General features: G+C 48.2%; 2 protein-coding genes across 2 annotated transcripts in view; one reads left to right on the top strand and one right to left on the bottom strand.

Moving 5' to 3' along the window:
- Positions 1-4,937, top strand: part of Itsn1 (intersectin 1) — a 179,817-nt gene extending 174,880 nt beyond the window's left edge. The window contains exon 39 of the mRNA XM_038345999.1: positions 1,542-4,937. Within this exon, the coding sequence (XP_038201927.1) occupies positions 1,542-1,690 (149 nt within the window). The 3' untranslated portion in view covers positions 1,691-4,937. The remainder of the gene's footprint in view (positions 1-1,541) is intronic.
- A 9,115-nt stretch (positions 4,938-14,052) lies between these two features.
- Positions 14,053-20,276, bottom strand: Atp5po (ATP synthase peripheral stalk subunit OSCP). The gene is made up of 7 exons (XM_038345263.2): positions 20,147-20,276; positions 19,216-19,266; positions 17,665-17,775; positions 15,639-15,768; positions 15,172-15,284; positions 14,603-14,689; positions 14,053-14,382 (listed from the first exon to the last, which is right to left on the bottom strand). The coding sequence occupies exons 1-7, from the start codon at positions 20,180-20,182 to the stop codon at positions 14,269-14,271; spliced, it is 642 nt and encodes a 213-aa protein (XP_038201191.1). The 5' UTR covers positions 20,183-20,276; the 3' UTR covers positions 14,053-14,268.
- Between the last annotated feature and the right edge of the window lie 1,725 nt (positions 20,277-22,001).

Genomic DNA, 22,001 nt, shown 5'->3' with positions numbered 1-22,001 from the left:
GTCTTGGAATCAGCTGCTATCCCACAGGAGACCTAAGAAGCTTCAGTGGTGTTGGGCACATCCTTCCTTCCACCGGCTCTCTTTCCGTGGTGACTTTTGGCCGGCAAATCCAGGATGCCACACTCTCTCAGCCAAATCAAAACTGGAGAATGAGTTTAAAGCTCAAAGTCCCAGCCATTATCAGAGGAAGATAATAAGCCGAGCCAGCACCAGGCTGAGTGAGGGTCTGATGCTGGCACTGAACTGAATCCCAGCACTTGGGAGGCAGAGGCAGATGGATCTCTGAGAGTCTGAGGCCAGCCTGGTCTATAGAGCAAGTTCCAGGACAGCCTGGGCAACACAGAGACCATGTTTCAAAAAAAATTAAGTACATATATATTATGTGTATGTGTGTGTGAATGTATGTCATGTATATGTGTGTATGTCATGTGTGTAGGTACCTGTGGAGTCCAGAAGAGGGTGTCATAGCCCTTGGAGCTGGAGGTAGAGGATGTAAGGTACTCTACGTGGGTACTTGGCAAATGAATCTCAGGTCCTCTGGAAGAGCAGCAAGTGCTTTTGATCACTGAGCCCCCTTCCGTGTGTGTGTGTGTGTGTGTGTGTTTGTGTGTGTGTGTGTGTGTAAAACTTGGATATAACCACTAAGGAACTGTCTGCCTTGTGTTTTGAGATAGACTGTCTTACTGGCCTGGAGCTCACTGGTTGGCTTGTCTGGCTGTCCATACTGTCTCTACCTCCTCGGTGTTGGGATTACTTTTTTTAAAGATAGGGTTTCATATAGCTCAGGCTGGCTACATGAAACCACATCAAGCCAGTTTATATGATGCTGGCAACTGAATCCCAGGCCTAATGCATACTGGGCAAGTACTCTACCGAGCTACACCTCTAGCTTCCTGCACAGCTTTGGAAACAGTGTATGTGTGTTTGCCTACGTGAGTTTGTGTGCACCACATGCATGTAGGAGCCCATGGGAACCAGCAGAGGTGTTGGATCCCCTAGAGCTGGAGTTACAAGTGATTGTGAGCCACCACGTGGGTGCTGGGAACCAAAATCAGGTCTTCCGGAAGAGAAGCATGTGTTCCTAACTGCTGAGCTATCTATCGCTCCAGCCCACCACTGGCTTTCTTTTTAAGTATAGACCCTGGGGATAGAATTTATGCCCTTGTGCCTGCAAGGCAAGTATTCTTACTGAGTGATCCATCTCCTTGACTCTATTAATATATTTTAAAGTAGATGCAGAATATATTCTATTTGTGGGTTATTACAATAAAAGTATGTGATGAGTAACAAGAAATCAGAGTTGTTGGTATACCCATCACCTTGAATATATATTATCTTGTTTTATGGGTTTTTAGCAGTGACCTATCATGGCACACTGACGACTCCATTGAGGAAGTAAATGGGAGAGGCTAGTGCTGGTCTTCTCAGCGGTCCTAGAGGAGGCGGGGCCTGCTGTGCCATAGACCCGTCCCAGTGTACCGAGCGTGCACCTTGGAAACAGGGAACTTTTTCTGAGCATGCTTTGCTTTTTCTTCTTTCAGACTTTTTGGGTCGGACAGAGATCAGAGTGGCTGACATCAAGAAAGACCAGGGCTCCAAGGGGCCAGTTACAAAGTGTCTCCTGCTGCATGAGGTCCCCACGGGAGAGATTGTGGTCCGCCTTGACTTGCAGTTATTTGATGAACCATAGCAGTCCCGGGATGATCAGAGAGGACTTCCTTCTCAAGGCCCCACACGCGGTCTGCTGATCAGCCACGGGGCAACGGGGACAGCAAAGACAAAAGTCCCTCAAGGCTACTAGGAGTAGTTCTCGACAATCCTGCCCTTCAAACCATGTCCCATTTTATGAATCCAAATTCTCTTTTCCTTGGTCCTCTCTATGGGTCCCATCATGGCTTCTAGAGTCTCAGAAATCCACAACCTTCAACTAGGTTCCCTTGGGAGCCGGGATTCTTCCCCAGGCTGGAGGCGTGGGTCTGGCTACTACAGAGTAGATTTATAAACGCAGGGGATGTATTTTGGAGAACTTGGGTAGGTCTCCTATTTCCCACCTCTAGCAGCCCCTTTGCAGACTCCCTGGCCTATGAAGCCCCGTGTGTGGTGCGTTTAGTCCGATTATGATGGAATTGTTGCTGCTTTGGAGTCCAACCTCCACTGGGAAACGGGCCCGGGATTGAATGCTCAGTATAATGGCTCCTGAGGCAGGCACTGGCTTGGCTCCCTGAAAGGCTGTTACTGGAAGATTCTCGAGTGTGCATTAGAGCTGTTCAGACCTCGATTAGTGTCTACCAGTGAAAACGCACTGGTGCACTATGGGATGGTTCAAGATGTGCTTGGAGAATGGTTCTGGAAGCTCATCTATGAAGTTCTGTCCTGATGAGTTAGATCCACTTTGGGTCACCGGGAAGGCTTGATGACATGGAAGTTCCTTACCTACGAAGTTCTGCCCTGATGAGCGTGATCTACTGTGGGGCACTTGGAAGGCTCGATGACATTATTGAGTCCTGGTTGCTGGCTATTCTTGGGACATTCTCTTTGGCCTTGGACCCCCTGTGATGTTTTGTGAGAAGTTCTGTCTGGTGAGCCGCCTGAGCTGATTCTGTGTATGGGTGTACTGGATCCCGACTGTTTTGCTCACCCCAGGAGGTCATGCCTTACATGGATGAAGTTTGAAACAGAGAGGATTCAAGATGGAACTGGGAGATGTTGGGAGATGCTAAGAAAATCTATTACTTGGTGTGGGGAGAGGGAAAGACCCTGGGAACACGTGGGCCCCACACATGGGGTAGGAAGACGGGACACTCTCCCCTGAGCTTTCTTGGGCACACACCAGTTTTTTAATAATAGAAACACATGTGCTTTTTGCCAGAGTCAGGGTGTATAGACCAAGGTTTTCGTCTGAGCGCTTCAGGTTTTCTTTTCCTTAAATGCTAAGAGACAGGTTGGCTAAGTAGATAATGACTTACATTGCTGATGGAAAATGTGGGCCGAGTTTTGTTCCCGTGGTCGTGTTCTCGTGACCCAGTCTGTGGTCACGAGTGTTCTTTGCATGTCTCTGGATTCTGGCCGCAGGCTCTCCCAGGCTAGGTGGGGGTCTTCTTTTCTGTGGTAGGTCCTCAGGATTGTTCTAGAAGTCTCTTGTAAGTGATAGTGTGCCGGTGCCAGAATAACTACTCTGCTGAAAATTGAACGCTTCATGTGACCTCACGCCTACAGGCCCCTGTCCATGTGTGTGTGTGTGTGTGTGTCACGTGATTTTTCAGAAAATGTATGTGAGAAAGGACAACAAGGTTTACATTTCATACTTCCGAGAAACACTGACTATTTATTTATTGGAGATAGTTTGACTTTTGTATCAAGAACAACAGACATACCTATTTTATTTTTAAACACACCAATAAACTCTTCAGTTAGCACCTGCTAGCCGAACATGAGCTAGATTTAGTTAGCTTCAGGCATGTATTGGCTTACCACTTCCCAGCAGAAAACACTCAAAACGCTTCACGTTCATGCTTTTTATGTTATTAAGAAACTGTTTTAAGTGAAACGTGTAAATGGATCCATAACTCATGCTTCCCTGTTTCTATACCCAGGAGGCTTTGCTTGATGTATTGATGAAGGACATGTTCCCATAGTGTGAAAAACAAGTGTTCAGTGTGCATATGCCCAGGGTTGAGCCACCATTCTGTTGACCTTCCCTTCTGTCCCTTAGCCCCCTTTCCCTTCATTGACTTTATTTTCAGGTTAATGTTGAACGTCCATGTTCCTGTAGGAAGAATGAGGCGTGCATGGTGGGCCCTCTGCACAGAATCCCTTGGTTGTAGCATGCAAATGCAGTCTGTGGGTCTTTTCCCCCAGGTGACTCTACTGGGCATCCTTGGGGGTGATCCTGGGGCTTGACAAATCTGGATTAGTGTCCTTGCATCTGCTACTGTCATTTGTCATGAGTGTGCCTCTGGATGAGGTGGGCTGGCCCTCAGACCCAGCCATGACTCCAGAGTCCTGTGGGGAGTCCTGCTGTGATCTGTGGGTGACAGAGCCACAGACCCTTGATTCTCCCTTTTAGAAGAGCCAGGCTACATTTCCTACAAATGGCATGTCCTCGCCAACAAGGGATCTGAACCCCAGCTGTATGCAGTGCTTGCCCAGGCTATGCCTCCTGGCATCCTGATGCTAGCCCTTCAAACCCCCTCCACCCCAGGCATTCTCCTTCTGTGAGCCACACTGCCAGTACCTCCCACACTCTGCCCTCCTCTCCCTCAGGAAGGGCTCTCCTGGAAAGTGGCTATGCTCTGACCCTGAGAACTCTCCTGAGAGCATTGAGACCAAAGCTCCTAAGCTGGGCTTTCTTCACGAACCACTTGTCCCAAGGGGTCAAATCTGACCTCTGAGGCAGGACTGATATTTTGTCCCCCTAGCAGGTGGACAGATAGCTTTATCTCTTGGGACCAGATTTGCTGTGTCCACAAGAGTTTGGAGACATATGTGATTTGTTCAGGTCTAGGTCTGCCCTGGCTAGAACAAGAGAGATCTTTCTAGACTGTAGCCACCCGGAATTCTGGAGAAACTGGGTGAGGATGCCGTCATCAACTGTTTTTATAATATGTTCCTGTCCTTGGACAACAAACAAAAACCATTCTTCCAGAAGACCCCTAATGGGAAATGGGCATTTTTCTTCCTTGTTTTGAGACAGGACCTCACTGCATATCCCAAGCCGGCCTTGAACTTAGGATCCTCCTGCCTTAGCCTCCTATGTGTTGAAATTACAACTGTGTACCATTGTGCTCAACTGTCTTCATTTTTATAAACAAAAGTATGACTTCTGTATATAAGGGGACTTGATTTCCCCTGGGAGAACTGACCTGCACTGGAAACAAACATCCCAAGAGAAAGCGGATCAGCGGATCACGACCACCGCTTGTTACCTTTCTTTTGTTTGCCTGTTTTCCAATACAGGGTTTCTCTGGGTAACCCCGGCTGTCCTGGAGCTCACTCTGTAGCCAAGGCTAACCTTAAACTCCCAGAGACCTGCCTGCCTCTGCCTCCCGAGTGCTGGAATTAAAGGTGTGCGCCACCATGCCCTGTATTTGTTATCTTGACTTGGTGCCAACCTGAATCCTAGAGGTGTGTCCAGGAGGCCAAGGGCGTTGGTAATTTCAGGCTGGTCTTCCTAGGTGATGCAACAGCGACCTCTGCAGGAGCTGGCTGGGCAGAAGTAGAGCTTAGTGACCTCAGAGCGTCCGGGGGTTCCAGAATCTCATGCATCTGAAATCCAGGGCAAACGGACGGGGTCTTTCTGGCTTTGTTTGAAAGCTGAAGTACCTGAGCTGGCTGAGACCACAATGAAGAGACGAAGAGAGTCAGTCTGCACATCAAGGACTTGTGGTCTAGCCGCTCGGCCTGTTTTGTGTCCTAGAAGAGGTTGAAAGTGTGTTAGAATCTTTCACTCTGCCTTTCCTTCCGGCATTCAGGCCTGCTGTAGAGCTGGTGTCCCTGCTTCCTCCTCCTCTCTCCTGGGGCTGAATTCTTGTATTTTTTCTTGTTTCCATTGTTCTCCCCAAAGACACATTGACGATGACATGTCTGGGGACGCTGTACTGGGATAGACCTCACGGCAGAAGTTGGTTTCTATGAGTGATGGACATTTCCTTAAGAGAGCCCTGACCTTGCTGGACTAGTAGGCAACAGCAAGGCATCCGGTGTGGGTACTGAAGCTGCCAACCTGTGCCCCCCTACACCTTTTGTTCACTGTTCCCTTTAAGGAGGGCCAGTGCTTGACTTTTTCCAACTACATTAATTACCTACCCGCCTAGAGTCCCTACCCACAGGGGGGCAGGGATGCAAGGTCCAAGGGGTCAAAGAAGGAAGGAGGGAGAGAGGGAGGAGGGAGGAGGAGGAAAAGAGGGACAAGCAGTCAAAAGAGATCTTGGAGCGAGCTTCCTCTGGCTCTTTAAGCACCTTTGCCTCTCAGGCTATGGTGCCAGGTGAGAGCTGCTTGGAGGTTAATGGTTCACCCACTGCCACGTGCTCCTTTTAGGAGTTAAAGGGCCACATCTTTGGAGAGGAGACTCGTGACCCCTGCCACCCCCACATGCCAGGCAGTTATATTTCTGAAGATGTGATTTAGCTCTCTCTCCTCGTCATAGAGGCTGCTGATACCTCTGGTGTAGCTGCCTTCTGAGCGGCAAGTTCCTGTGAGCTCTTGGGCATCTTATTCTATTTTGAACGACCCCTATTTATGAACGTTGCCCTGTGGTGGGCTAGTCAAGGAAACAATAAATACTTCCTGGCAGCTCTGACTTGTAATAAACCACTGGCTGGTTGCCAAGGGCTTCTTCTGTCCTGCTCCCCGATACCTGGAAAGCAGTTCCTAGTTCCGGGCCACTTCCTCCCAAGGCTCCGCATGAGGTTCCTGTTTGTAGGTCACCAGGGTCAACTATGATGTGTAATAACTTCACCTCTGTAAGAGCCAGGAAAGGTTCTGTCCGTGAGAAAGATGGCCATGATCTCAGGTGCTCTAACTTGAGAGCATTAAAACTCAGATGCCAGCGCACGGCCCAGCCTACAATCAGGAGCACTAATGCAGTCAGCAATGCTAAAAATGTGTTGTTTCTTCATGGGGGTCCCCCTTCCTGTCCAGGGTACGCCCTGGGGGATGAGAGTGAGAGAAGCCAACTTTTTGGCTTTCAAGTCAACATGTAAATCTAATTTTAAGTCATTTCAATAACATAAAATTCATGTTCCGTGAATGGGGAGATGGCTCCGTCAGTAAAGAGCTTGCCGTGCAAACCCGGGAACCTGAATTTGATCCCCACACCCATGTAAAAACGCCAGATGCAGCAATATGTACTGGTAATCCCAGTGCTGGGAAGGCCGGGACAAGAGGAGCCTTGGCTTTGCTCCCTAGTGGGGTAGCCGAAGTGGCTGGTGAGTTATAGTGAGAAACCCTGTCTTAAAGGATAAGGTGCAGAGCTATGGGGAAGACAGTGCTGGGACCTGGGGTCCGTGTGCAAGAGCTCCTGAACTTACATATGCGCATACGTGCACACACATGCATGCACGCATGCACGCATAGAAGCATTAGTGCTCACCTCCAAATAACTACTTCAGTTCTACATAGACCTAACTGGGTCCTTCCTTAAAAGGAGCTAATAATTTATATTTTGGCATATAATTCTTCCAGTACCATGTGTGGTTGTCAGTTGCAGGGTAACTTGCCCCTTTGCTCTGTCAGGGCTTTTATATTTTAATAGGATTCTGTTCCATGTTCTGGGCCAGCCTGGATGCTCGCTGTCAGCACGGTGGTGGGTATCTCTTAGTGTTCAAGGGCCACCGAGGAGAGCTGCATTCAGAAGTGGGCTTATTCTGTCAGCTTTCAAAATACCCACGTCCCTTGCGATTTCTGGAGAGCTGATCAGGGACCAAGGCTCCTTTTTGCGCCATGGAGATGCCTTTTTCCTTCTAGAACACTCTTCTAATTACCATTCGCGAGACTACCGTCTTGTGGTTTTCTGCCTCTCCAGCGATACTCTCGCAGTTCTCGTCTCAAACTCGGATTTCTAATTTCATCCTGTTCTTGGTGAAAACAGAGTGGGGACCCCAGAAACATAGGAGCTAACGTCAGTGTGGTGGCTCGCGTGGCAGAAGCTGCCTTTCCCTTTGCAGTTTCTCCAGGGTCCTGCCGCTCCTAGATGGATCTATGGCAGGCCCCGGGGTGCTGGCTCCTCCTGCTGCCACCTTACAGCATTGCTCCTGTGTGACTCAAGGAAGTCACTAGAGAGAAGAGCAGAGAAGAGGCTAGAACCTCGAGGTGAGTGAGCCCTCCTAGTCCAGCGATGAGTGTTGAAAGCTGGCATGAACCCAAAGCTTCTAGGCACAGTGAGGTGGTTTTCCTGCCTGCTGGGGCTGGGACTTGCCAGAGGTACCTCCTTGACTTCCTTACCTTTTCTGTGTCTACTTCCAAGGAGAACTTTGCTATTCAGTCTGCACAGAAAAGGGCTGGCTGCCCGAAGGAGGCCTCTGTCCCCACAGGACTTCTAGAAGTCAGTTGGATAGCAGAGTGTCTACCCAAAGACTTCAACTTCCGATATTTTAATTGGCAAACGTTGGTGAGATGTAGTCATTGGTTGCATGGTGTGTGTCTGTGAGTGAGTGTATATGGCTGTGTGCCAGGCATAGGGATGGCTGTCTGTCCTGCTGAAGGAGATAGGTAATGCGTTGTGCCACGCTTCCCCATGCTGCATTCAGGACCAGTGTGGGCCAGGTGCAAAAATAAAAATTGTGTCTTCCCCATCCTAAATGATTGGGGATTTCAGTAGTGACGGCAGAGACTGAGCTGTCTGGGTCCTGCTGAGTGTGGGGCATGCAGTTGTCTAGGCCCAACACCCTGGATCTGCCTTGATTACACTGTAAATGTAGAAGGGCTTCTCTGTGTCTCTTTCCTTTGGCAGGCTGTGTAGAGCTGGGGTAGTAATGCCATCTCTCCTTTCCTCTCGGCTCCCTTCCTTTTTTTTTTTTTTTTCTTTTATCTTCTTTGTAGTGCTAAGGATCAAAGCTAGGGCCTCATGCATGCTCAGAAAGTGATCTATTTTTCAACACGCCGTTCTTTTATCTCTTGAAAGTACAAACAGTCTGGGATAATTAGAGAGCGCAGAACCCTGGCTCACAATCGCAAGCACCCCTGAATGGACAGGGGGTTGTCAATGGATGGTTGATGCTTTCAGGTCCCAGTTCGGGCTGTGTAACTAGATAGCAAGTGGCGTTGAGCCTTCTAAAGTGAATTCTCCACCTTGAAATAAATCCTTTCCCTTAGCCACAGTCAGGCACTAGGGGCCGCTCTCCCTGCCCACAGTGACTGGATGCTTGCTCCTTAAACTACCACTCTCTGGAAAGGAGGAGAGGTTGGAACTAGGAACCTCTGCCCAAGAGGCTAAGAGTCTGAGATTTTGCTGCTGAGAGGCAGGGCCTTCACACGCTAGATCCCCTTGTGGCTTGTGAGTGGCTCTTGGGTGACGTTAGCAAAGGAGAAAGCCTGCTGTGTGTTAGCCCCTGATTCTTGAAGACCAGGGCTCCAGGAGGACCAGCAGGCATGGAGTTGCCCCTCGCCGCTGTGTGTGTCGCTCTGTTGTATAGCTTTCATTGTACTGAATGCTCTAAACCCTTGGAGGCTCTGTTTGCCTTTTGCAGATGTAGTCCCAAGTCTACACACGCAGAGCAATAATCCTTCTTGAGTCTCCTGATTCCCTTCCTGTAATCCTAGCTCCAGAGATGGAGACAGGAGGATCAGGAATTTAGGGTCAACCTCAGCTGTAGAGGAGTTCAAGGCTGGCTGGGCTTCATGAGACCCTATCTCAAAACTAAAACCACGAAAACTCAGGAAGAGAAAAGAGACAGAAGGTCTGCCTGTCATGGATTTAAGTCACCTTAAAGGAAAGCAGATTGTTTCCATGGGCCACGCTCCGTAGAGGCACCTGACCACTACGGCATCTGCATCCATTTTAATGGCTGTTTTAGAACACACTTCATCAATCAACATTCTCAAACCATCACTTGCTGAGCATTCTCCAAACTCTCAATGGTTAGACGTGCATTTAAAGGAGCACTTGTTAATGGCCCTAAGTATCTTGGAACTGAGAGATCAGCCTCAGATCTGGTCCACACAGCCCAAGCTGGAGCCCAAGTCCTTGCCCCTGTGCACGACTCCTCGTACAGGGGAGTGAGCTGCCATTCACCTGTTTGTACTGTCTTAGCTCTTCACACACGCCGATGGGGAACATACACACCTGTACAGAGGCGAGAAACCTCCACCAAATGACCTGCGTCTAACAGCTCACAGCTCCTAGGTTTCTGCATCTAATGCAGTTTCCAACCAAGACAAAGACAGCAATCCACTGCATAATGTGAAACAACTGTGCTCTGTGTGTGGTTCGTCATGAAATCTCTGCTGTATGTTTTTGGGGAATGACGATTATATGTATATACCGTATGTAAGAGGCTATGCTGCCCAATGTTGCGTAAACTTAACAGATTCTCTAGTCTGAATATTTAACTTGTTATTGTAAAATGTGATTTCTCATTGAGAGATTATTTTTCTGTATGTATATGAGAGTATTTTAGGAATCTAATTTAAGTGCATAAACTATAGAAGAAACTTGAAACCATACTCCTGGAGTAGCGATGCCTGATCGGATCACTTGGGTTCAACCCAACTAAATTTTATTAAAAGACAAATCCAAGTTGAATGTTTAGGAATTCAAAAGTGTGAATTTGTTTTTTCTGCCTTGCAGGGGACATGGTGTTAGTGAAGTGGGGGGAGGCGTGACAGAATGGGAGGGACCATGTAGCCATGGCCTGGGGTGAGACCTTGTTACACTACAGGTTGCCTCCCACAGATGTCATATTCTCGAGTGAGACACACAGCCCGTCTTCCAACAGTCTGGTGCCACATGACATGGGCTCTAGTCAGGAATGTGGCCTGGTCAGAGAACTCAGGAGCATTCAGAGAGGCCACACCCGGCTTCAGCTTCTCTCACATTGAGAAGCTGATGGGGTGAGGGTGGGGGGAGGCCAAGCCTGGGTTTTCCAGGCTCAGCTGTTTGTAGGCAGGGGAAACAGTTACCCCATGCAGCTTCCTGAAGGCCCAGGCTGAGCATCGCTGGAATGTTCCTTCAGGTGACCCAGGGAGGCTGGTGAAACTGTGTCTAACCTCTTTCCCCAGCCCCTGCTCCCCAAGAGAGCGTCTACAAATGACTTTAGTTAGTGGTGACTCTGAGTCCAGCCTTGCCACCTGATCAGAAATGCCTCTCGATTAAGAGCCAGTTTCTGGTGACACAGGTGAGCACTGATCACTGCAGGAGGTCCAGGGTCCAGTGATTAAAAGGACAAGCACGAGCGTGTGTTGGGCCAGCACTTCTTTCACTAAGCTGTGTGCCTCTTAATACTGCCAGCTCTTTGTCTTAATAACCCCACTCTGGTGCATGCTGGGGTCAAGCCATACAGAGGTGTGGGCAGCTTTACTGCAGGATGCTTTCTGGACTCTAAGGCTAAAAATGATTATTCTGTAGCTGCCTCTAGTCTCAAAGACGGGGCCACTTAGCTCTGCTCAGATGCAGCCTGGGAAAGCCGTGTCAGGCCAGCGTGCAGAACAAACTCTGGCTTCTCTGTCTGCGTAGAGCCCGCTTCTTCTCTCCTGGAATGATGAGTGCTGGGCTGGGGTGGCCACAGGTTGTGAGGATACACCAGCCAGCCAATGAGAGAACGCGGGGCCCTCCCCCACGGCACTGGTTGTTAGCGTTTGTGATCTCTGTAGTGGGCCACGATGCTGGCAGCATGCAGCTCCTTCACAGCCGGCAGTGGCAGAACTAAGCCACTCCCCCATGGATGTCCAGTTCTTGTAATGTGTACTTGTTGCTAAGTAACAGTATTTTCATGAAAGGATTATAGTGTCTGCTTTATAACATTAATAGAGTTCTAAAGATTATTAGACATTGTTATAAATTACAGACTTCTACATTTGTGCAAGGCCTGCCGAAGCAGGCTCATAAAGCTTCTTTTCCATTTGTTTAAAAGGTGTTTTTAGTTTGTTTTTTCATGTCTGAACACCCTTTGGCACCTTATTACATGTGAAATGTTTTACCAGCTCAGTTTCCAGCAATAGGGTACTGACTACTCTCTTTGTACAGTGGCAACATCAGTAGGAATCGCCAGGCCCTGCATCCCATTCTTTGGTCACTTTGGCCTGTGTGGTCTAAATCACATAAGCTCATAAATAAAACAAGAACAGCCATCCTCATTACCTCAGATTATTCTGAGCTTTTTCTTCCTCCACTTCTTTGCTGACACAGGACGCCTACAGCCCTGAATATGAATCTCTTCCTGTGGCTATTTCCCAGAGATAAGGTTGAAGTTGTACAAGAAAAATGATGTAAAAATAAAACTAAGAACTATGGCAATCTCTACCTTCCCAACTCTCCTGTGTCCTCGGATAGTCAGCTTGGAGACAGACTCCTTGTGTTGAGTATTCCTGAGAACAAGAGAAATGCTGAGAACAGTTAGGGGCGCCAAGGAAACCTAGCAAGCCCAGCAAAACTTGCTGGACTCTTCCACATGAGAGGGCTTTTCTTTTTGGACAGGGTCACACCTGTGGCCGGCCTGAACTCCCGATCCTGTCTCACACCCCATGCACAACTGGCTTCAGTGCTGAACTTGGGGTGTCCTTCACGTGCTGTCTTCTGTGCACCCAGCGTGGAATGTTACGTGTATCCTACTTAATAATTAACACACATCATCATGCCCATGCACAAGGGCTGTCTGTTCAATCGCACAACTCAAAGAAACCTTTGCGTTGTTTGCTTTTTCTCGTCAGCTTGTCTTCCAGTGTGGTTTTGAGAGTTGTTTAGTTATACCTTCATTTATCCTAATTTCTTCTAAGACCCAAATGGCTACATTTATTTATATATATATATAACTTAAACCTTTTAATTATATGGTGGTGGGGCAGGCACGTACACACGAGTGCACTCGGCCTGCACTGGCCACAGGTGTTTGCTCTCCCGGAGTTACAGGTGTCTGTGAGCTGCCTGATGAATGTGTTGCATCAGAATTCAGGACTTCTCGAAGACCAGTATGTGCTTTTAACCACTGAGTCACTGTTCCAACTGTTTTTGATATTTTGTTCCGCTTGCTTTGTTTCCTCGAGACAGGATTTCTCTGTGTAGCCCTGGCTGTTCTGGAACTCACTCTGTAGACCAGGCTGGCCTTCAACTCAGATCTGCCTGCCTCTGCATCCCAAGTGCTGGATCAGACTTTTGCTTTTTGAGGTAAGGCTTTGATATGTATCCCAGGTTGACCTCAAAATCAGTATCTTCCTGCCTCAGTCATGAATGTTGGGATTATGGGACATGCCACCACACTAGGCTGTTCTGTTTGAAGGCGTTAGGAAGGGCTTCCTTGTGAAGCTGGGAGAGGTGGCACACGACTGAATCTCAGCACTTCAGAGGTACAACACTGCCTCAGACCCATGGCCAGCCTCAACTCAGCTCCAGGATATTGTACTTCATAGCACAAGATTATCGTGGGCAAGGCTCTGGGGTCATCTCTGGTAACCTCGTGTGCTATTCTGTGTGCTGCTCTCAGGGATTTGTGGGATAATCTGCATCAGTGCTGCTGTTTGTGTGAGCCTTGCAGTGAGCATGCGAGGCTATCCTGGTCCTCAGAGGCAAGCTGAAGGCAAGCAGTGAATCTTGGGAAGGTGAATGGTGAGGTCATGCTCAGCAGGAGAGACGAGCCCAGCAGTGCTCAGCAACAGGGGTTAGTTTCTCCCTTGTCATACAAGCCGGGGTGACAGTGCTTTTGCCCCCCGCCTGGCTGCTCTGGATCCCACCACCTAATCTGTATCCAGTTGGAAGAAACTACCTGCAGACTGCCAGGCTGCGGGTAGTGAAGGGTACCCGGACACATCCCACTTCTTCTTTTCCCCTTTGCTAAGACTCAGCTCTGGGGTAAGGCCCTTCAAAGGAGGCTGGCCAACACAAGTCACCAGCTGTCTGTGAGGCAACCGCTCTTGGGCATGGCCCAGGAGGGGCTACTGGTGACCCCGAGAGCTCCAGCGGCCTCAGAGGCAAACTCTGGGAAGAACATGTGGGAGCTGTCTGGCTGCAGGTGGACTGGGAGCATTCTCAGAGGCACCGTGAGAAGGGAAATGGGGACTTGCGTGTTAGCCTGACTGGCTGGCTCCAGCCGTGGTCAGTGTGCCATCTGTCACAAGGGGAACAAGCATGAGATGGGGATTGCAAACCAGACTCTGTGGTTCAGCCATGTTACCCTGAACAAATCTCATGTGTAAAATGAGAGGTACCTGTTCTACTGTATCACAAGATTGCTAGATTTCCCATGAGGGGCACAAAGTGCCCTTGAGAGTTCAGACCCTGAGCCCACCTAAGCTTCACCTTTTGACTACGGGTAGGGGTTTTATGTCAGGATCAAGAAAACCTTTCAGTAGAGAGGCCTCCTTCAGCCAGCCCTCGAAGACATGAGATTTTGGTAGGCTGTATATGTAGATACAATGTTAATTTAATCAAGGAATCCCTAAGAATAACACACAAACCAAATCCTCTAGCCCAAGGGCATTCTAACCTCAAGATTAGAGGAGCCCACAGGAGGATAAAGACCTTGCACTGCAGATCCCTTGAAGGACAAGAAGCCGCACCCTCTGTTCAGGAAGTGGTTTATTGTTGCTCCCAGGATGAGCGCTCACACAGGCGACGGCCTTCAGAGCATCTCCCGCATGGCCTGGCTGAGCTTCTGAATCTTGGTCTTCGCAGACATGTCAACGTATTTCTCCCCAATTCGGACAATCATGCCACCCATGATTGATGGATCAGTCTAGGAAATAAAACAGGTTGCGAATGTGAAAACACAGGATTCGCCCATCAGGTGTGTAGATTAAAAAACAACCAAAATCCTGAGGAGGCTCTCTAGAAAGGCAGACCACCCACAACACAGACGGGAACTCTGCTGGGATCAGGACTCAGCTTCAGCTCTGCCTCGGCACCAACACTGCCCACAGCCGGGGCTGAGTCAGACAATGAAGGATCAAACCCACCTTAACCTCCAGTTTCAATATCTGCCCTTGACTCAGGAAGCTCTTCAGCACGGTCTTTAACTCGGAGAGAACAGCTTCATCTAAAGGCTAAAAAAGAATGATCACCCTTTAAACAGAGTACAACAGCAGGACCACAGTTAGAGAGAGGGAAAAAATACAAATACTTGTAGGATGGGAATATAATGTACACAGAGTGCAGACTTCTGAGAGAAGAGGCCCGAGTGATCCTGAGCCCATCCAAGCTTCACCTTCTTGACCATAAAATAAGGACAATCACAGGATAGTAACAGATGACAAGGTCCCCAGCAGATGGCAGCGCCAATAAATGGTGGTAGTTACTGCACTGCATTGCAGCAGGCCATAGGTTAAACAGTCCTAGTCTGGAACTTAACATTGCATCTAAGAGTCCAGGCCACAACAGGACCTAAATTGTTATTTCATAAAACACTTAGATGTACTTTAAATGCAGCCAGGATCCCCATGACTAACCGCGGGCTTCCAGGTGGAGGCTCACAGGAACCTCACTAGTGACAAGTTACATTCCGCAGTGAGCGGCAAGGGCCACTTACAGATGCTGTGGTCACCGTGCACGGCACTTCTCCACGGTGGACACTCATGATAGTGGAAAAGGCAGAGATGACCGCCTGGGTGTTGCCTAGCCGTCCGTTCTCAGCAAGCAAATCTGGGGAAGTGACAGGAACTCACTGAGTCACACTCAGAGCAAAGTCAATTTGTAGCCGGGAAACACCACAATCAGAGTCCTTGGAGACCGCGAATGGGGGCTGGAGGGACGGCTCAGTGACTCTGAGCACGGGAGCTGCTCCTGCAGAGAGCCCAGGCTCAGCTCCCAGCACCCATATGTTGGCTCATGACCACCCACAACTCCAGTTTCAGGGGATCAGATGCCTTCTTTTGACTTCCTAGGGCACCAAGTTCTTTCTCTCTCCCTCTGGTCCCTTCCCCCTCTTAACCCTAACCCTTGTACAGTTATAACAATTATCTAAGAAAACCCAACTGGGAACATGGCCACACTCACTCATGAGGTTGGCTGTCAGCGGAGAAAACTTTTCCTTGGCTGTGATACTAGCCAGACTTTTCACTTTGATGGAGCGCTTGATGTAGGGGTTCAGAACCGCAAGAGACACCTTGGGGTCCTTCAGGAGTTGCTGTAAGCACACACACGAGTCAGCTGGTGCACACTTTGTTCATGACTTCACATGGGGTTACAGACATACTTTAAAGAACTTCAGAAATACCTTATGAATTCCTTACATGTATGTTAAGAAATCACACAAAATTAAGCAGCTGCAGTCTCACCGCATATCCTACCACATGTGACATGGTAAGTCCGTTTTCCTCAGCACATATTCCCCCAGCTACACTGAGAGGCCTCTCTCTCAGAGGCCCCAGACAAACATAACTATGAGATTCCAGACTGAGAGGGGAAGAGAACAAGAACCACAACCATGTTGCGAATCCATTTTATCCCCATTTTGCTAAACCACAAACACGAACTTAGTAACCACCTGCAGCTTCAGCACCCGCTGACCTCAACATCAGACCAGAGTTCAAGGACCCACAGTGGCTCCCCCTGGGCAGGTACCTTCCAGTTACACATCTCCACACCTGCCAGCTGCTCCCCAGCACTCCACTGACTCCTGGCTGGAATTCAGTCCACTGTCAAGCAGTGCTGATTTTCACGCTAGGATTTCCGCCTTTACAGATATGGCCCCGGAACCTGGGCTACCCACCTTCACATGTTTCTGCTAGCACCATGCAGCAGACATCTAAGGTGACACCTCCTACCATCCCACCCCTGCCCCAGCCCCTCAAAACCTCAGATAACTGTCTCCCTTCTTCTCTAGGACTGACTTCTGGGTTGTATAAAAGCAAATCAAAGTAATTAGAAACATAAGAGAGACAGACAGACAGACAGACAGACACACACACACGGGGGGGAGGGGAGATACTATGGCACGGAGAGTGTGTGCAGGTCCAACAACAACTTGGTTCCCCTCCTCCGCCATACACCACGTGGTCTCAGAAAGTGAACTCAGATGCCATGCTTGGTGGTACGTGCCCTTACCCGAGGAGACATCTTATCTGTCCATACCCCAAGCTAATGTCCACCACCAAAATCATCACCTTCACGGTGAACAGGACTGCTTGGCTCAGAGAGCTTAACTGACCACCACATACAGTGATGACCAGCACAGGGCCTGTCTGCTCCAGTCAATGCCTCTCTACAGGGTCTCCGGCAGGAAGCCAGGCCCAGGTGCCTCAGTGTTATCTGCAGACAAGGAGGGAGGGTGGCTAAATTTGTTTTATACACGGAGTAAAGCTTAAGCCGAGTGAATGAGATGAGCAGCTCGTGCAGTGGTCCTACCACACAGGACATCTAAGGGATGTGGATTAGGAAACACACACCATTCTTAAAACATCTAACTGGAAAAACCAAGGTGACCACACTGGCCATGGAGTGAGAGCGGACACTTGGTTTCTCCTAATTCAAAAGTGATTTCCCTTTCTTTGCCTTCAGAGGGAAAAGCAAAGAGAGATTTTTTTTTTCCTGAGCAGTCTTGGGCCTATCAGTTCTGTCTTATTACCCAGCAGCCTCTGCTCAGCCATTCTTCTTTCACATCTTGGGGACAGAGTAATTACAAATGCCCTGGAAGGGCAGGATGGCCCAGTGGGCAAAGCACTGGCTGCCAAGCTGCTGACCTGAGTTTGCTCCCCAGAGCTAGCAGGGTAGAGGACTCGCACCAGACATGCCCAACACTCCCCAATCCCCAAAATGAGGAAAGACAATTAAAGAATTTTTTTTAAAATCTGGGAAGTTCCTGAAGAAACTGTCATGAAGAAATGTAATTTCAGTAATGTGAAAATAAATTCAAAAGACATTAACATAACCCTGATTTTCTAACATGGCCGAGTGTTCTTAAGCATGTTTTGTAGTTTCCAGTGGCTCTGTTTACAGGTTATATCCCACTAGGAACGCACAGCTAAATAACTGAAGGCAAAACGGCAGGACAAGAACAGGCACCACCAGGACAGCTACTCACCCCCACCCGCAGCAACTCCTTTTCCACTTGGTCCAGCTTATTCTGTTTAGAAGCAGCAGAATAAAGGGCAGTGGCATAGCGACCTTCGATGCCATATATCTGCACGGGGGGCTGGGAAGGAAAAGAGGGAGGGGAGGAAGAGTTCAGCCAGGAGTACAACTATTTATGACTTAGAGACCACAGCTCCCATCGCCACAGCGGTTAAGCACGTCACCAAGGAGCAGTCCTACATGAGGACTCACACACGAGGAACATCTCACTTCCGCTGTCCCGAGTCTCTTCCGGCTCTACCCACCTGCAACTGTCTGAGCTTTCCCTTCCTTGAACTCAGTACTAGGCAGGTTCTAAGCATGGGAGGGTTCAAGGACTAACAGTTCACAGCTCTGAAGACAGGCGAAGCGGGACCAGCGTGTGGGAACTCCCCAAGTGCACACTCCCCAATCACTGTTACAGTGTTTGAGGAAGCTCTCAGGATGAATAAAATGCCTCTATTCAGAGGTCTCATGGATTTAGCTTCTGTTGAGACAGGTGGAATATATTTCTGTAAGTTCCTACTGCATCCCCAACGTTCCTAATACATTCTGTTCTGCTATTTCCCAAGATGAGTTTAAGTACAGTTGACTGGCCTGGGCACCGGAGAGCATATGACACCCAGAATATCTTTAGACCTGTAAGCTAAGAAAACTGAATGGATCCTTCACACATGAACTAGTAATTAGAGTTACAAAATAATCCATGTACATTCACCCATACTTCAGTCTGTATCGGGTAACCACGTTGGAGTTGTCTGCATCAGTCAGACTTCTGGTTTAAAAAGAAAGGGGCTGGCAGACCTCTGCAAGGTGGGACTACTGGTGCCTAGTGGAGCCAATCGAGTGGACCCATCAGTATTGATTTTGTTTGGAGAAAAAGGGTGCAGAGTGTCAAGAAGTAACCCGGAGTTGCGATACAGTATCAACTCCTGTAACAACTCTGAGGATCTGGGCAACAGCCGGGTGGTGGTCGGCTTTACTCCCAGCACTCCAATCTCTGTGAGTTCAAGGCCAGCCTGGTCAACAGAGTGAGTTCCGGGACAGCCAGGGCTGTTACAAGAGAAACCCTGTCTTTGGAGGGAAAAAAAGAAGAATCTGGGCACTTTATTTTCTTTAGTTAGAAACAGTTCCTTCATAGAAAGAAAACAAATGGCTAGCTTGTTTATGGAGGACTACTGGGAAAACAAATCCGTTTACCCATATACCCTCTTTGTGTGTGCATGTGTGGGCGTGTGTACACACACATGTGGAGAACCAAGGACAGAAGACAATTTGCATGGCCCTTCTTTCCACCATATGGCTTCCAGGGATTGAACTCAGATTCTCAGGCTTGCTACCAAGAGCCTTTACCTGCAGAGCTCTCCTGCTGGCCCAAAACAATTCTTAAAACATTAGAGGCTAGGGATGAGCTGACCCCCTCCGCCCCGAACTCATTTGGAAACCGCTAATCTTGCTGAGAAAAGGTTAGTAATTGCATTTCTGTTTAACTCCCACCACGAAAGAACGTAGGTCAACATACCCTCACAAGCTTGGCAAAGGGCCTGACCACTGATGTACTGAAGCTCCGTACCTTTAGAACACAGAGATAAAACAGGGTTATGTGAAGGATTTCTGCATTACTTAGCAGTGTGTTAAAATAATATAAGCGCATTGATTCTCTTACCACATAGGTTATATGAATGGGAACTGCTCTTTATCTACGAATAAATTCCCTATTGAACCATCCCAATTGCTTTGGAAACAGCCTCCCTACCATCTTCCCCGCTGGATGGCTGAGAGAGAAAATGCTAACTTTCCAAAATCTAATTTTCCAAAAAGGAAATCTATCACCTTCGATAAGAATTTTATATGAAAGTGGAATATGTATAGTTATATCACCTTTGAAGAAAATTTTAACGAAAGTAGGAGGATTTCAGTTACGATTCAAGCAAATATACTTGCTTAGGAACTGAAACACTACCCAAGCCCAAAAACTGAGTATACTTGATATGGCACCAGGCTTCAGGTCTTAAGAGATGACACTGTCTGTCACGGGAAAAGCCTGGAAGCGACAGCTTAGGAAACACCTCGCAAGGACACAGGTCATTTATACTTCCAACTCTGGAATGCACAGATTAGAACTGGCTGAGTTAAAAACTACGGTGTTGCAAACGAAAAGCATCACGGCAGATGATCCAGGCGTGTATTTTCCCCACCCAATTCAAGGTTCTTCCGTCTCCCAGACCCTAGCCGGCTGCTCCTCCGCGCGGTGAACCCGGATGTCAAGGTCAAGACAGCGCAACCCTGCGCCCACGACCCGCGGGGCCGAAGCCCCATCCGCCCCACGCTGTCCGCAGTCGCAGGCCCACGGCTCTCGTGGGAGAGCTGACCCCTCAGTCACGGCCTCGCACGCGGCGCTGGGAGCCGGGGATCGGCCACCCCGGGTGGGACCTCCCGCCAGCTTCGCCTACCTGCCGGGAGAGCCCGGACGCTGCTGGCGCCGCCATCTTTCTCCGGGCGGGTGTAGGTCAAACCCAAGTGGGGACGGAGCCCAGAGGCGACACAGCGCACGCGCGCGCCAGTGTAACCGCTCGGCTTTCTGGGAAATGTGCTCATCGGGCTCCAGGGTACATGGGTAGAGACCTCTTGCATGCTGGGAGTTGTAGTCCGTAGGAGCCGTGGTGCGGCTGGACTCTTGAACGAGATCTGAAAATTAAATCTTATATTACTGGCTGAGCGGGTCTTAGTGTAGAGTGGATGGGTTCCCTTTAGTTTAAGGTTTACATTTAGATTCTTTGCACATTCATCGTCAATACCTTTGCCTCGTCTAGAACCGTAGTCTGCCAAAGCGTGCTTTGGTGCTAATGATTCATGCTTTGCTAAACAAATCAATACAAAAAGCACAAGTGAACCTCCCAGGGTCACATGACGAGGCTTCCTCGGCCGGATACAGTTTTCTCTTCCCCCTCCTCCTTCCTCGTCTTACTAGAGCCTGGACCTGCTAGATTTCGGCGGTGTGTGCTTTTCAGAATAGGACAGAATGAGATCAGAACTAGAATCAGGTTTTAATCAAAGGTGACGTAGAAAGTTAAAAGTCCGCATGAGCCTTAGCCGGTTTCTCTGCATTCTTACAACCGACACGTTTTCAATGCCCTTAATTTTCTTTTCCACAGCAAAGACAGTCAACAGTCCCATCCAACAACAGGTTTCCTGGTTCTAATACAGGAATTAATTAAGAAAACGCTTTCTGCTTAGATTTAGTATAGGAATACATTTAGTTGATTTGCCCCTTTTAGGGTATAATATTTTCTTCATTACTTTTTTTTTTTTTTTTTAATGGCGGGAAGTCGGAGAAATCAGTCTCTTCTACCACTCAGAGGCCTCTGCTGTCAACATCGTGGTGAACTGTTTACCAAAATATCTTTAGGTTGCAGATTTAGATTGCCCAGGCTTGAATCTTAATAGTTTTGTGAGGTTGGTTAATCACACAATTTCTTCGTGCCTCCATTTTCTTAGCTATAAAGTCATTATAGTAGTGCAGTACCGCCTTACACTCTTAGGAAAATGAATATTTATTCATGTTAACACATATGCTGAGTACATAGTTGACAGAGTTCTTTATTTTTTGTTGTTTTTTTATGCACAGAGTCACAATCCATATATAACTTAGTATTTTGCCTTTCCCCTTAATGTGAGGGAAAAATGGATACAGAATTATATGAGTTGTGAATACAGCTTTATAAAGTTATTTTATGTGTAATAGTATTTGCCTGCATGTGTGTTTGTGTGCCATGTATGTCATGTATGTGTGTGTCTATTGCCTGAGAGATCAGAAAACAATGTTGGGTTCCTCGTAACTGGAGATAGAGGTGGTTGTGAGCTGCCTTGTGGGTGCGGGAAACTGAATACGGGCCCTCTGCAGGAGCAGTGCTCTTAACCACTGAGCCATTTCTTCAGCTTCATGAATACAGTTTGGGTGCTCAAATTTCTAAGTGATGACATATTTTAGAGATGTGTCCACAGCTGCAGAATAATCCATATTTATTCTGTAACTTAACGGTTGTATGGCTTTTCAGCATAATTCACATGGTTTACATTTGTTTTGTATTGAAATTTTATTTATATTTATTTATTTATTCATTTATTTATTTAATACAATATTCTGTCTGTGTGTATGCCTGCAGGCCAGAAGAGGGCAGCAGACCTTATTACAGATGGTTGTGAGCTACCATGTGGTTGCCGGGAATTGAACTCAGGACCTTTGGAAGAGCAGGCAATGCTCTTAACCACTGAGCCATCTCTCCAAAAGCAGTGCATGAGAGAAAG

The sequence above is a fragment of the Arvicola amphibius genome, chromosome 10 (assembly GCF_903992535.2).
Source record: "Arvicola amphibius chromosome 10, mArvAmp1.2, whole genome shotgun sequence".
NCBI classification, from domain to species: domain Eukaryota; kingdom Metazoa; phylum Chordata; class Mammalia; order Rodentia; family Cricetidae; genus Arvicola; species Arvicola amphibius.
Note: the sequence above shows the minus strand (reverse complement) of the source record. Positions and strands in the feature narration are given on the sequence as shown.